This window comes from Acipenser ruthenus, chromosome 32 (genome assembly GCF_902713425.1).
Source record: "Acipenser ruthenus chromosome 32, fAciRut3.2 maternal haplotype, whole genome shotgun sequence".
NCBI lineage: Eukaryota > Metazoa > Chordata > Actinopteri > Acipenseriformes > Acipenseridae > Acipenser > Acipenser ruthenus.
In genome coordinates this window covers 14,620,680-14,634,962 of record NC_081220.1, presented here as the reverse complement: position 1 = coordinate 14,634,962, position 14,283 = coordinate 14,620,680, and the positions used below count along the sequence as shown (strand labels likewise).

The 14,283-nt window shown below is 50.5% G+C and overlaps 1 protein-coding gene across 2 annotated transcripts in view; it reads left to right on the top strand.

Moving 5' to 3' along the window:
• LOC117395505 (otoancorin) overlaps positions 1-14,283 on the top strand; it is a 24,990-nt gene extending 10,707 nt beyond the window's left edge. For both annotated transcript variants that reach the window (XM_059006263.1, XM_059006262.1), the window contains exons 11-29: positions 119-261; positions 1,615-1,723; positions 2,319-2,534; positions 2,998-3,159; positions 3,369-3,509; positions 3,703-3,758; positions 4,007-4,127; positions 7,094-7,212; positions 7,680-7,815; positions 8,415-8,608; positions 9,361-9,454; positions 9,677-9,833; positions 10,442-10,626; positions 11,030-11,185; positions 11,389-11,531; positions 11,652-11,788; positions 12,101-12,198; positions 12,717-12,900; positions 13,892-14,283. In XM_059006263.1, the coding sequence (XP_058862246.1) occupies positions 119-261; positions 1,615-1,723; positions 2,319-2,534; positions 2,998-3,159; positions 3,369-3,509; positions 3,703-3,758; positions 4,007-4,127; positions 7,094-7,212; positions 7,680-7,815; positions 8,415-8,608; positions 9,361-9,454; positions 9,677-9,833; positions 10,442-10,626; positions 11,030-11,185; positions 11,389-11,531; positions 11,652-11,788; positions 12,101-12,198; positions 12,717-12,900; positions 13,892-13,965 (2,625 nt within the window). In that variant the 3' untranslated portion in view covers positions 13,966-14,283. The remainder of the gene's footprint in view (positions 1-118; positions 262-1,614; positions 1,724-2,318; positions 2,535-2,997; positions 3,160-3,368; positions 3,510-3,702; positions 3,759-4,006; positions 4,128-7,093; positions 7,213-7,679; positions 7,816-8,414; positions 8,609-9,360; positions 9,455-9,676; positions 9,834-10,441; positions 10,627-11,029; positions 11,186-11,388; positions 11,532-11,651; positions 11,789-12,100; positions 12,199-12,716; positions 12,901-13,891) is intronic.

Below are 14,283 nucleotides of genomic sequence, written 5' to 3'. Positions count from 1 at the left end.
GTCTCTAATGCATTGTAATGATTTGTAGTACATTGTAATGGTCTCTAATGCATTGTAATGGTCTTTAATGCATTGTAAAAGTCTGTTGTAACGCATTGTAAATCCTCTCTGGTTGCAGCTCTGTTATTTCTTCAATCACTCGCTCTCGGAGTCGATGTTCAGCAACATGTACGACCTGAACCACAGACAGGGGCGGAGCCTGCTGAGCAAGCTGATGACAGGCTGCCTGGACCCCGCCCACAACGAGGAGAGCATCGGCAGGTGAGAACCGTGCCATGCCATTCTAAACCATACCAGACTGTGCCATGCCCTTCTAAACCATACCAGACTGTGCCATGCCATTCTAAACCATACCAGACTGTGCCATGCCCTTCTAAACCATACCAGACTGTGCCATACCATTCTAAACCATACCAGACTGTGCCATACCATTCTAAACCATGCCAGACTGTGCCATGCCATTCTAAACCATACCAGACTGTGCCATGCCCTTCTAAACCATACCAGACTGTGCCATGCCATTCTAAACCATACCAGACTGTGCCATGCCATTCTAAACCATACCAGACTGTGCCATGCCCTTCTAAACCATACCAGACTGTGCCATACCCTTCTAAACCATACCAGACTGTGCCATGCCCTTCTAAACCATACCAGACTGTGCCATACCATTCTAAACCATGCCATGCCATACAGAACTATACCGTACCATACTGAACTATAGCATTCCATACTATAGTGTGGGTTTCTAACTGAGTGTTTTAGACTCACGGCTGAACTGTACACACTCAGTACTCTTAGAAAAGTTTCCCACAGTAAAAGCACAGCAAAGTGTAATAAAGCACAGTGACAGCATGGTAAAGCATAGGGAAGCATTGTAAAGCACAGAGAGGTCTGGTAAAGCATAGGGAAGCATTGTAAAGCACAGAGAGGTCTGGTAAAGCATAGGGATGCATTGTAAAGCACAGAGAGGTCTGGTAAAGCATAGGGATGCATTGTAAAGCACAGAGAGGTCTGGTAAAGCAAAGGGAAGCATTGTAAAGCACAGAGAGGTCTGGTAAAGCATAGGGAAGCATTGTAAAGCACAGAGAGGTCTGGTAAAGCATAGGGAAGCATTGTAAAGCACAGAGAGGTCTGGTAAAGCATAGGAAAGCATTGTAAAGCACAGAGAGGTCTGGTAAAGCATAGGGAAGCATTGTAAAGCACAGAGAGGTCTGGTAAAGCATAGGGAAGCATTGTAAAGCACAGAGAGGTCTGGTAAAGCATAGGGAAGCATTGTAAAGCACAGAGAGGTCTGGTAAAGCATAGGGAAGCATTGTAAAGCACAGAGAGGTCTGGTAAAGCATAGGGAAGCATTGTAAAGCACAGAGAGGTCTGGTAAAGCATAGGGAAGCATTGTAAAGCACAGAGAGGTACGGTAAAGCATATTAAAAATTGGCAAACTCTGGTAATTAATTAATTAAAGAGGTAATTAACACTAAGGCTGGCGCAGGAAGGGCACTCTGTTTGTTAAGAGATCCTGTCTCTGAGGGCTGATTCGCTCCTTCCTGAAGCCCCAGTCCTGCTTATTTTTATCCCATCTCTTCTCTCTAACGAGGCTGTTTTGTTCTCCAGGCTGGGAGCGCTCGCTTGTTTCTATGACAACGTGGGCGCCCTGAGCGACAACGCCAGCCGGAGCCTTCTACCCCTGCTGAGTGACTGCAGAAACCCTGGAATCAAACAGGTGGATGCATGATTACACTTAGAGTGTCCCATAGTAACAGCACAGTGACAGCATGGGAGCGCGTAGGCAAGCATTGTAAAGCATTGGCAAGCATAGGGAAGCATTGTAAAGCATAGGGAAGCATTGTAAAGCATAGGGAATCATAGGGAAGCATTGTAAAGCATAGGGAAGCATTGTAAAGCATAGGGAAGCATAGGGAAGCATTGTAAAGCATAGGGAAGCATAGGGAAGCATTGTAAAGCATAGGGAAGCAGGTATTACACACTGAACAACAGCACCACCTGGTGGAATCCCCAAATATTGCGCTATAGACCAAGCTCAGTCAGTCTGAAAGTGTTTGTAATTGTCAGCCTGTATTTGTCTGTGTGTGTCTGTCTGCATGTGTGTGTCAGTCTGTCTGTGTGTCTGTCCGTGTGTCTGTCTGCGTGTGTGTGTCAGTCTGTCTGTTCGTGTGTCTGTCTGCGTGTGTGTGTCAGTCTGTCTGTCCGTGTGCCTGTCTGCGTGTGTGTGTCAGTCTGTCTGTCCGTGTGTCTGTCTGCGTGTGTGTGTCGGTCTGTCTGTCTGTGTGTAATTCCCTCTCTCTTCCATGCTTCAGCTCCAGCGACAGCTTGCGGAGAAGGTGCTGGGGTCCGGGCCCCTGACCAAGCAGATGATGGTCACCCTGGGCCCAGCGGCCCCCGCCCTGTCCCTGGCTCAGCTGTGCAGCCTCTCCGCGGCCGATATCCAGGACAGCCTGGCCTCTCTGGCCAGGGTGAGCTGGAGGAGAGAGCAGGCCAGCGCTCTGGCCAGCAAATACCTGAGCAAGGTGCAGGTGAGAGGAGCTCAGGGCTTAGGAACCTGAAGATTTTGACTGTTATTTATTAATGAGTCATTTTAGCAGATGCTTTTATCCAAAGCGACTCACAGAGACTAGGGGGGTGAACTCTGCATCATCAACAACTGCTGCTGATGCTGCTGCAGAGTCACTTCCAATAGGAGCTTGTTCGTTTGACGTCTCATCCGAAGGACGGAGCACAAGGAGGTGAAGTGACTTGCTCAGGGTCACACACAGGGAGTCAGTGGCTGAGCCGGGACTTGAACCGGGAGCAGGTGTTTTAGCTGTCAGGGATAGCGCTGTATTCTGATTGGTTGGTGTTACAGGGCGGAGGGCTTGCACTGTATTCTGATTGGTTGGTGCCACAGGGCAGAGGGCTTGTGCTGTATTCTGATTGGTTGGTGTTACAGGGCAGCGGGCTTGCTCTGTATTCTCTGATTGAATCTCCCTGCCGTTGCAGATCTCCTCTCCAGACGACCTCATGAAGATGGGGACCTTGGTGAAGGGGGTGTCCAGCGCGGTGCTGGGGGCCCTGAAGGGGGACCAGCTCCTGAGGGCCAGCGGACTGGAGGAGACGGCGAGGACCCTGTCCCCCCTGCAGAGAAAAGCCCTGGTCAATGCGGTGAGAGACACACTGAGACACACACTGACATACTGAGACACACACACACACTCACACACACACACACTTGCACTGACACTCTCACACACACACACACACTGACACACACACACTCACACACACACTGACACACTGACACACACACACACACACACACACGTTGATTCTCTCAGTGTTTGAAGCTGCTGTCCTGCTTGCTGTCCCTGTAGATCCAGAGGGATGTCAATGCCTCCACGCTGCTCCAGTCCTTGGCGGGCTCTCTGGTTGGCAGCCTGGCTCTCCACACGCTCCAGCAGGCCTCCGTTGACTCGGTGGGGGTGATCCAGGGCAAGAGCTGGAACCGGGGCCAGGTAAGACCCAGGCCAGACCCAGGCCAGACCCAGGCCAGACCCAGGCCACTAGCAGCTAATAGCCCCAGCAGCACTCAAGCTCTGTTAACAAAATCTCGAGATCTCAAGAGATCAGACTCTCCCTCTCCCTCTCCCTCTCCCTCTCCCTCTCCCTCTCCCTCTCCCTCTCTCTCTCTCTCTCTCTCTCTCTCAGGCAGCTCACCTGGTAAAGAAGCTGTTTAGCAGGGGGATTCAGCCCAGCGACATCAGGTGAGTAATCGTTCAGTTCTATCCTTTCACACGCGTCAGAGCTTGGGACAGGGTTAGGGTTCGGGTTCGGGTTCGGGTTCGGGTTCGGGTTATCTTGATTGCATAATATAACTGTAATAGAGTATTTACTAGTTAGCTGCTCTGCAAACAGTAATCGGAGACGCTTCATGTAAAGTGTTATCAGTTTCTGATATGTTTCTGGTGCGTATTGCTGACCTGTCATTGATGTGTTGTTTGCGTGTGTGCAGGATGCTGGGCTCTGCTCTGCAGGGCGTCACGTGTGACCTGATCGATTCCATCGGAGATCAGAACATGCTGGAGACGGCAGCCATCCTGTCTGAGAACAAGGCCTGGCTCTCTCAGCACCAGGTATCACCATCACAAGAACCACAGCACAGCCTCGAGCATTCACATCCCCACAGCACCTTCCATCACAAGAACCACAGCTCAGCATCGAGCATTCACATCCCCACAGCGCCTTCCATCACAAGAACCACAGCACAGCCTCGAGCATTCACATCCCCACAGCACCTTCCATCACAAGAACCACAGCACAGCCTCGAGCATTCACATCCCCACAGCACCTTCCATCACAAGAACCACAGCACAGCCTCGAGCATTCACATCCCCACAGCGCCTTCCATCACAAGAACCACAGCACAGCCTCGAGCATTCACATCCCCACAGCGCCTTCCATCACAAGAACCACAGCACAGCCTCGAGCATTCACATCCCCACAGCGCCTTCCATCACAAGAACCACAGCACAGCCTCGAGCATTCACATCCCCACAGCGCCTTCCATCACAAGAACCACAGCACAGCCTCGAGCATTCACATCCCCACAGCGCCTTCCATCACAAGAACCACAGCACAGCCTCGAGCATTCACATCCCCACAGCGCCTTCCATCACAAGAACCACAGCACAGCCTCGAGCATTCACATCCCCACAGCGCCTTCCATCACAAGAACCACAGCACAGCCTCGAGCATTCACATCCCCACAGCGCCTTCCATCACAAGAACCACAGCACAGCCTCGAGCATTCACATCCCCACAGCGCCTTCCATCACAAGAACCACAGCACAGCCTTGAGCATTCACATCCCCACAGCACCTTCCATCACAAGAACCACAGCACAGCCTTGAGCATTCACATTCCCACAGCACCTTCCATCACAAGAACCACAGCACAGCCTTGAGCATTCACATCCCCACAGCACCTTCCATCACAAGAACCACAGCACAGCCTCGAGCATTCACATCCCCACAGCACCTTCCATCACAAGAACCACAGCACAGCCTCGAGCATTCACATCCCCACAGCGCCTTCCATCACAAGAACCACAGCACAGCCTCGAGCATTCACATCCCCACAGCGCCTTCCATCACAAGAACCACAGCACAGCCTCGAGCATTCACATCCCCACAGCGCCTTCCATCACAAGAACCACAGCACAGCCTCGAGCATTCACATCCCCACAGCGCCTTCCATCACAAGAACCACAGCACAGCCTCGAGCATTCACATCCCCACAGCGCCTTCCATCACAAGAACCACAGCACAGCCTCGAGCATTCACATCCCCACAGCGCCTTCCATCACAAGAACCACAGCACAGCCTCGAGCATTCACATCCCCACAGCGCCTTCCATCACAAGAACCACAGCACAGCCTTGAGCATTCACATCCCCACAGCGCCTTCCATCACAAGAACCACAGCACAGCCTCGAGCATTCACATCCCCACAGCGCCTTCCATCACAAGAACCACAGCACAGCCTCGAGCATTCACATCCCCACAGCACCTTCCATCACAAGAACCACAGCACAGCCTCGAGCATTCACATCCCCACAGCACCTTCCATCACAAGAACCACAGCACAGCCTCGAGCATTCACATCCCTACAGCGCCTTCCATCACAAGAACCACAGCACAGCCTCGAGCATTCACATCCCCACAGCGCCTTCCATCACAAGAACCACAGCACAGCCTCGAGCATTCACATCCCCACAGCGCCTTCCATCACAAGAACCACAGCACAGCCTCGAGCATTCACATCCCCACAGCGCCTTCCATCACAAGAACCACAGCACAGCCTTGAGCATTCACATCCCCACAGCGCCTTCCATCACAAGAACCACAGCACAGCCTCGAGCATTCACATCCCCACAGCGCCTTCCATCACAAGAACCACAGCACAGCCTCGAGCATTCACATCCCCACAGCGCCTTCCATCACAAGAACCACAGCACAGCCTTGAGCATTCACATCCCCACAGCACCTTCCATCACAAGAACCACAGCACAGCCTCGAGCATTCACATCCCCACAGCGCCTTCCATCACAAGAACCACAGCACAGCCTCGAGCATTCACATCCCCACAGCACCTTCCATCACAAGAACCACAGCACAGCCTCGAGCATTCACATCCCCACAGCACCTTCCATCACAAGAACCACAGCACAGCCTTGAGCATTCACATCCCCACAGCGCCTTCCATCACAAGAACCACAGCACAGCCTCGAGCATTCACATCCCCACAGCGCCTTCCATCACAAGAACCACAGCACAGCCTCGAGCATTCACATCCCCACAGCACCTTCCATCACAAGAACCACAGCACAGCCTTGAGCATTCACATCCCCACAGCACCTTCCATCACAAGAACCACAGCACAGCCTTGAGCATTCACATCCCCACAGCACCTTCCATCACAAGAACCACAGCACAGCCTCGAGCATTCACATCCCCACAGCACCTTCCATCACAAGAACCACAGCACAGCCTTGAGCATTCACATCCCCTCAGCACCTTCCATCACAAGAACCACAGCACAGCGTTGAGCATTCACATCCCCGCTGAGACACACACACACTGAGACACATGCACACACACGCATGCATACACACACACGCACACACACACGCGCATGCATACACACTCACGCACAAAGACACACACACACGCACATACAATGTAATAAAATTGGAATTAAAAATGAAAAACTTATTTAGTAAGGACTCTCCAATAGAAAACTACAGCAACAACAGCCCTCTCTCTATTTCTCCACATCAGTAAAACTGTGACATTTTGTAAACTGAGAATTGGAGATGTTTGCTGAGTTGAACACGAAGCCACTTTCTCAGGATCTTGAAAGCTGGTTCCAGGAGACCCCCGGGAGACCTAGTTTGAGGTTTGCTGTATCAAACCCCCCCAAGTGTCCCTGCCTGGTGTGCCGCGCAGCGCCCTGAAACCTACAGTCTCCTGAAACCAAGCTCCAAGCCTCAGAGCGATGGCTTCGTGTTCCCTTCATCTTTGTATTGGGTTCGTTCTCAGCTGGCCTGCTCTGCTAAGAAGCTGTGGGCTGCTCTCAATCGAACCCGCGCTGATTACTTCGGCAGCATGAATAATTCCGAGCTGCAAGACGTCCCTCCTGTCTTCCTGCTGCACCTGACGTGAGTACCAGCGCTTAGATCAGGGAAGGGTTCGAAGGCTGTGAATCGTTTGGACAGAAGGGAACGCAGTTCATATGTACAGATTTACAGAGTCCTGGGTCCAGGGACCCTTACAGTGCAAGCTGTATGAATGGGCGTTTCATTTATGCTTGGTTTGTTGGCTTGTTTCTTTCTTTTCCCAGTCAACACATTCAGTTTACCAGAAGTACTCAGTTTTCTTTTTTTGTTTTCAGAAAATGGATTAAAACAACATTCATATGTATTCATATATCCTCTCCCCTCTCCTCTCTCCCCTCTCCTCCCCCTCTCCCCCCTCTCCCCTCTCCCCCTCTCCTCTCCCTCTCTCCCCTCTCCTCCCATCTCTCCTCTCCTTCTCCCCTCTCCCCCCTCTCCTCTCCCTCTCTCCCCTCTCCTCCCCATCTCTCCTCTCCTTCTCCCCTCTCCCCTCTCTCCCCTCTCTCCTCCAGGCTCCCTCAGCTCTCCAGTCTCCCTGCTCGGGTGTGTCCTTGCTTGCTTGAGAAGTTGTCTGCAGTCGATCTCTCTCTCCTCCCCAGGAGGTCTCCCCTGCGTCCGGCTCTCCGAGAGAAAGCCTTCGCCTGTCTGGTAATGCCTGCGCTGTTTCCCTGTGTTTCAAACGCCATCTCCCCACTTCACCCCTTAGAAAAGTTTACCAGGGTATTTCTGCACAGTATTTTATGCAGTTCCTCCCCATGCTTTTCCCATGGTTACGTTATGCATTTACCATCGTTTACCCTGGTTTGCTGTGTTTCTTAAAATGCTTCACCAGACCTCTCTGTGCTTACAATGTTTCCCTGTGCTTTACCAGACCTCTCTGTGCTTTACAATGTTTCCCTGTGCTTTACCAGACCTCTCTGTGCTTTACAGTGCTTCCCTATGCTTTACCAGACCTCTCTGTGCTTTACAATGCTTCCCTATGCTTTACCAGACCGTTCTGTGCTTTACAATGCTTCCCTATGCTTTACCAGACCTCTCTGTGCTTTACAATGCTTCCCTATGCTTTACCAGACCTCTCTGTGCTTTACAATGCTTCCCTATGCTTTACCAGACCTCTCTGTGCTTTACAATGTTTCCCTGTGCTTTACCAGACCTCTCTGTGATTTACAATGCTGTCACTGTGCTTTATTACACTTGCTGTGCATTACTGAGTGTGTTATTTTTCATTCCCTCCCCCCCCCCCCCAGAATAAGACGGCACGTGGTGCATCCGTGGATGACGTGGCTCTGCTGGGGCCCCTGATCTGTGAGCTGAGCCCCCAGAACATGTCAGATGTGGCCCCCGCAGTGTTCAACGCCAGCCTGGCCCTCCTCACACAGTGCAGGCAGCTTCGCATCGAGCAGAGAGGGGCGGTGACTGCCAGGATAGAGGAGCTGAACGGGTGAGAGGGAGAGAGGAGAGGGGAGGAGTGAGAGAGGGAGAGGAGGGGGAGAGGAGAGGGGGAGAGGGGAGAGGAGTGAGAGAGGAGAGGGGAGGGGGAGAGGGGAGAGGAGTGAGAGAGGGGAGAGGAGGGGGAGTGGAGAGGGGGAGAGGGGAGAGGAGTGAGAGAGGGGAGAGGGGAGAGGGGAGAGGGGAGAGGGGAGAGGAGTGAGAGAGGGAGAGGAGTGAGAGAGGGAGAGGAGGGGGAGAGGAGAGGGGGAGAGGGGAGAGGAGTGAGAGAGGGGAGAGGGGAGAGGGGAGAGGGAGAGGAGTGAGAGAGGGAGAGGGGAGAGGGGAGAGGGGAGGAGTGAGAGAGGGAGAGGAGGGGGGAGAGGAGAGGGGGAGAGGGGAGAGGAGTGAGAGAGGGAGAGGAGTGAGAGAGGGAGAGGAGTGAGAGAGGAGAGGGGGAGAGGGGTGAGAGAGGGAGAGGAGTGAGAGAGGGAGAGGAGGGGGAGAGGAGAGGGGGAGAGGGGAGAGGAGTGAGAGAGGGGAGAGGGGAGAGGGGAGAGGGGAGAGGAGTGAGAGAGGGAGAGGAGGGGGAGAGGGGGAGAGGAGTGAGAGAGGGGAGAGGGGGAGAGGGGAGAGGGAGAGGGGAGAGGGGAGAGGAGTGAGAGAGGGAGAGGAGTGAGAGAGGGAGAGGGAGATCTCAAGTTGCAGGAGTGGAGGCTCCCTGTGTGTAAACCTGCGCATCATTCTTGATGTCATTCTTCCCAGGAAACCCTCTGATTGGTCGGCGGAGGTGGTGATGTCACTGGGTCCCTTGCTGGCTCTGTTCAATAGCAGCTCCCTTCGCACTGTGTCTAACACGGTAAGCATTGTCCTGCACTCCACACTGCAACCCAGCAGGGGCAGGAATACGACTCCTATGGCACACCACCTTCACCCATTCTGTGCAATAGGAGTCTTATTCCCATCCATGATTCTATCTATCTCTCTCTATCTCTCTATCTATCTCTCTCTCTCTATCTCTATCTCTCTCTCTCTATCTCTCTCTCTCTATCTATCTCTCTCTCTGTTTGAGTGGTTCTAGCTCCAGATGAAGGACACCCTGACTGACCTGCTGTCCTCCCAGCCCCCCCCTCCCCTCACCCCCGCCCCTCTGGATTTCGATACCTACCTGAACCTGTCCAGCGTCCAGGAGACCCTGTTCCACCTCAGCACCTCCCACCAGCGGACCCGCAGGGCAGGTACAGCGGGGCGGGGTAATTCTGGGAAAATCGAGCCACACACGGTAAAACGCAGGAGACTTTTTAGAAGTGGTTTAAGATGCCTGATTAAATCACAGAGCGGTCTGACATTTTCACACACGAGTGTGTTTCTATATCCCTGATTACTGAGCGGAGATTGAAATTCTCACACCCAGAGGTGTTTTCATGCAGGCGGGTAGATGAAGGATATCGATGACACATCTGGAGGTGTTATTCCCATCCCTGGCTGTAGATAGTCGTTGGTTGAAGGAGGTTTTTAGCTGATTTTAGAGAAGACAGCTACAGTATATTGGTGGGAGAAGTGGGATATTTACACAGATAGAGCAGGGATGGGAATCAGACTCCTATTGCACAGCAGGGTCACCCAGTCCAGGTTTTACTAGGAGCTTGATCAGCCCCAGTGTGTCTAGCTAACAAGCTCAGGTGTGTCTGATTATTAAACTCCTAGTGAAACCAGGAAATGGAGTCTTATTTCCTCCCTTGATAAATACCCCACAGTTACCACCAATATACTGTCTCTGTCTTCCCTATAAAATCCGAGAATTTTTAAGAATCACAGGTCCTAATGTCTTCGTCCCCTCTTCTAGTTTCCTGTCCAGTGTCCCCCACCCTGCAGGAGATTCTGGACCTGGGGGGCGCCAATGTCCACTGGTCACCCGACCAGCTGTCCTGCATGTCCAACAAGACCTTTGTGGACGGCCTGTCCACTCTCGCGGCGGTCAACGGCTTCGCTGACCAGCAACTCGCGGCTCTCAAGGGTCAAGCCGTCCAGGTGAGGAGGGGGGGGGTCAAGGTCACATGTCCAGTTGTGATGTCATTTTCCAAGGGGGGAGGGGGAGGGGGGGTCCTGGCAAGATATTTTTTTATATTATATATTTATTGCATTTTATATGGTGCTTTTTATACAAAAGTATCGCAAAGCACTGTACAGTACAGAGCAGAAAAAAAGAACAAACCACAATACATTTACATAGCGTGTCACACACACAACTGACCCAGTCAGACCATTTAAACAACACATTTCAATAACACTATACACATAATAATACAAACAGTTTTGAAAGTAGCATTAAAACCCGCTAAGATAAGAAAGCCATTTTAATAAAAGTTACAGGATGGTTTTTTTTTGAGACTGTACCCCTTGTTCCTGACCCCCTCCCCTGCTTTGTTCCCAGGCTTGGGGACCCCCCTCGGGGTACAGCGCAGAGCAGACCCTGGCGCTGGGGTGCCTGCTGCCCGCGTTCAACTCCTCTGAGCTGGGCCTGGTCGAGGTCAGCTCAGTGGACACTCTCTCAGCTGTGGCTCCGTGCTCCGGATGGACGCAGGAGAAGGTAAGACAGAGCAAGACTTTTCATAAACACTCGACACCATTCCAGATAGAGCAGGGATGGGAATGAGACTCCTGTTGCACGGCAGCTTCACCCGTTCCAGGTTTTACTACCAGCTTGATTAGCCGCGGTGTGTCTAGGTAACAAGCTCAGGTGCGTCCCCCCGTCCCCTCCCGTGACCGTGTCCCCCCGTGTCCCCCTCTCAGCGGGCCGCCCTGCTCCAGCGCTACCTGCAGCAGTCCCTCCTCACCCCCTCCTCCCTCGGGGCCGTGCAGCTGGCCGGACTCGGGGGCTTCCTCTGCGGGATGAGCGAGGCGCAGGTGTCCCAGATCAACGTCGAGGCGTATAGGTGAGTCTGTGTGTACAGGTGTGTATTGTGCAGGTAAGTCTATACACAGGTGAGTTTGTGTATACACACTGTCCCGGTTCTGACTCTCTCTCTCTCTCTCGTCGCTCTGTCTGCGGTCAGGCTCGCTGCTGCGATGGTCGGAGCGGTCAGCTGCTCTCCCTCCATCATGGGGGCACTGAAGAGCAAAGCGGTCAGCAGCTTCGGAGACGTGAAGAACTGGACAGCGTCCGAGCTGAGTGAGATCGGGAACGTGCTGGGTAAGAGACGAGACCCCCCCCCCACCCACCCCCCAACTCACACCCCTGAGAACACAGTGTAATCGAGCACAGTGACAGCATGGTAAAGCATAGGGAAGCATTGTAAAGCACAGAGAGGTCTGGTAAAGCATAGGGAAGCATTGTAAAGCACAGAGAGGTCTGGTAAAGCATAGGGAAGCATTGTAAAGCACAGAGAGGTCTGGTAAAGCATAGGGAAGCATTGTAAAGCACAGAGAGGTCTGGTAAAGCATATTAATTAACATGACAAACCAGGGTGTGAGTGAGTTCTCCTGTGTCTCTGATTTGCTGCAGCTGGTGCCAGCGCTGCGGAGCTGAAGACCCTGGACCCCTCAGCCATGCCCTTCATCTCCCCCTCAGCCATCCCTCTGATCCCAGCCGACCGGCTAGCGGTGAGTAAGCAAGGCGGGGGGGGGGGGGAACCACCCCCAGCAACAGGTTTAAATATAGGGACTCCTATTGCACAGCAGTGTCACCCATTCCAGGTTTTACTACCAGCTTGAATAGTGTATAATAATAATAATAATAATAATAATAATAATAATAATAATAATAATCAGACACATCTGAGCTTGTTACCTCGACACACTGGGGGCTGATCAAGCTGGTAGCAGTAAAACCTGGACTGGGTGACACTGCTGTGCAACAGGAGTCTGATTCCCAGCCCTGAACTACTATAGGGTTATATTCGCAACCATTTATATATATATTTTTTAAATGTAAGCCTCTTCTTTAAACAGCTCCAGGCTTTGGTATCTTTCTCAGCATTGTGAGATAATAAGTAATAAATAGATTAAAGAGAGCACCCATCTCACTAGGAAAGAAGTCATTTTTTCTTTCTCTTGTTCCTTCTTGTCCTTTTTCTTTCTTTCTTTCTACATTTCATTTTTTTTTTTTTTTTTTTGAGCAGACACTGTCGGTCACCCAGCTGAGAGCCTTGGGTCCTGTGAACGCTGCCATGGTAACGGGGGAGCAGGCTGCAGTGCTGAGCCAGGCCCAGAGGGAGGCGCTGTCCGACGCGGTGGGGGTTGCCGTGGAGAGAGCTGTTGTCGTCGTTGTCAAGGAGACCGGAACAGCTGCCCCTCTGAAAGGAGGTCAGTCTCTCTTTATTTCAGTTTGTAGATCTCTGGATCCGCCCCTCCTGCTCTGCGCTGGACTCTCCTGACCTCAGCACCACGTTACTGGATCCTCAGCTGATGCGCTATCCTTGCACTATCGCACTGCTAACATGTCACTGTAGATATAACTTGCTGTGATCCTAACTGGCTGCATCCTAGTTCATATTGTATTCTAGTAGTGTTATTATTATACATAGCATCCTAGTTCATATTGTATTCTAGCAGTGTTATTATTATACAGAGCATCCTAGTTCATATTGTATTCTAGTAGTGTTATTATTATACAGAGCATCCTAGTTCATATTGTATTCTAGTAGTGTTATTATTATACAGAGCATCCTAGTTCATATTGTATTCTAGTAGTGTTATTATTATACATAGCATCCTAGTTCATATTGTATTCTAGTAGTGTTATTATTATACATAGCATCCTAGTTCATATTGTATTCTAGTAGTGTTATTATTATACATAGCATCCTAGTTCATATTGTATTCTAGTAGTGTTATTATTATACACAGCATCCTAGTTCATATTGTATTCTAGCAGTGTTATTATTATACACAGCATCCTAGTTCATATTGTATTCTAGTAGTGTTATTATTATACATAGCATCCTAGTTCATATTGTATTCTAGTAGTGTTATTATTATACATAGCATCCTAGTTCATATTGTATTCTAGTAGTGTTATTATTATACATAGCATCCTAGTTCAGATTGTATTCTAGTAGTGTTATTATTATACATAGCATCCTAGTTCATATTGTATTCTAGTAGTGTTATTATTATACATAGCATCCTAGTTCATATTGTATTCTAGTAGTGTTATTATTATACATAGCATCCTAGTTCATATTGGATTCTAGTAGTGTTATTATTATACACAGCATCCTAGTTCATATTGGATTCTAGTAGTGTTATTATTATACACAGCATCCTAGTTCATTTTTCTGTCTCTGTCCCACAGGGTCTGATCAGCTGGGGATACTGGGAATGCTGGTCCTGGTGCTGCCCCTCCTCCTCCTCACCTTGGCACCATAATCACAGCGTTTTAAAATGTTCAGTTCAATTTGTGATTTAAAAGAAAATGAGTCTTTACAGGCAACTTTCAATTCTGTAGTCTCTTCTATCAATTAATATGTGCAGCTGACCCTGTCTCTTCTATCAATTAATATGTGCAGCTGATCCTGTCTCTTCTATCAGTTCATATGTGCAGCTGACCCTGTCTCTTCTATCATGTAAGTTGTGTAACTGATAGAAAGACTGTGTTTAATTTGCTGAAGCTGATCGCTCTATATCTGTATCTGTATATCTATAATCTGTAGAACTCAGTAAATAAATAGATAGATAGATATGCAA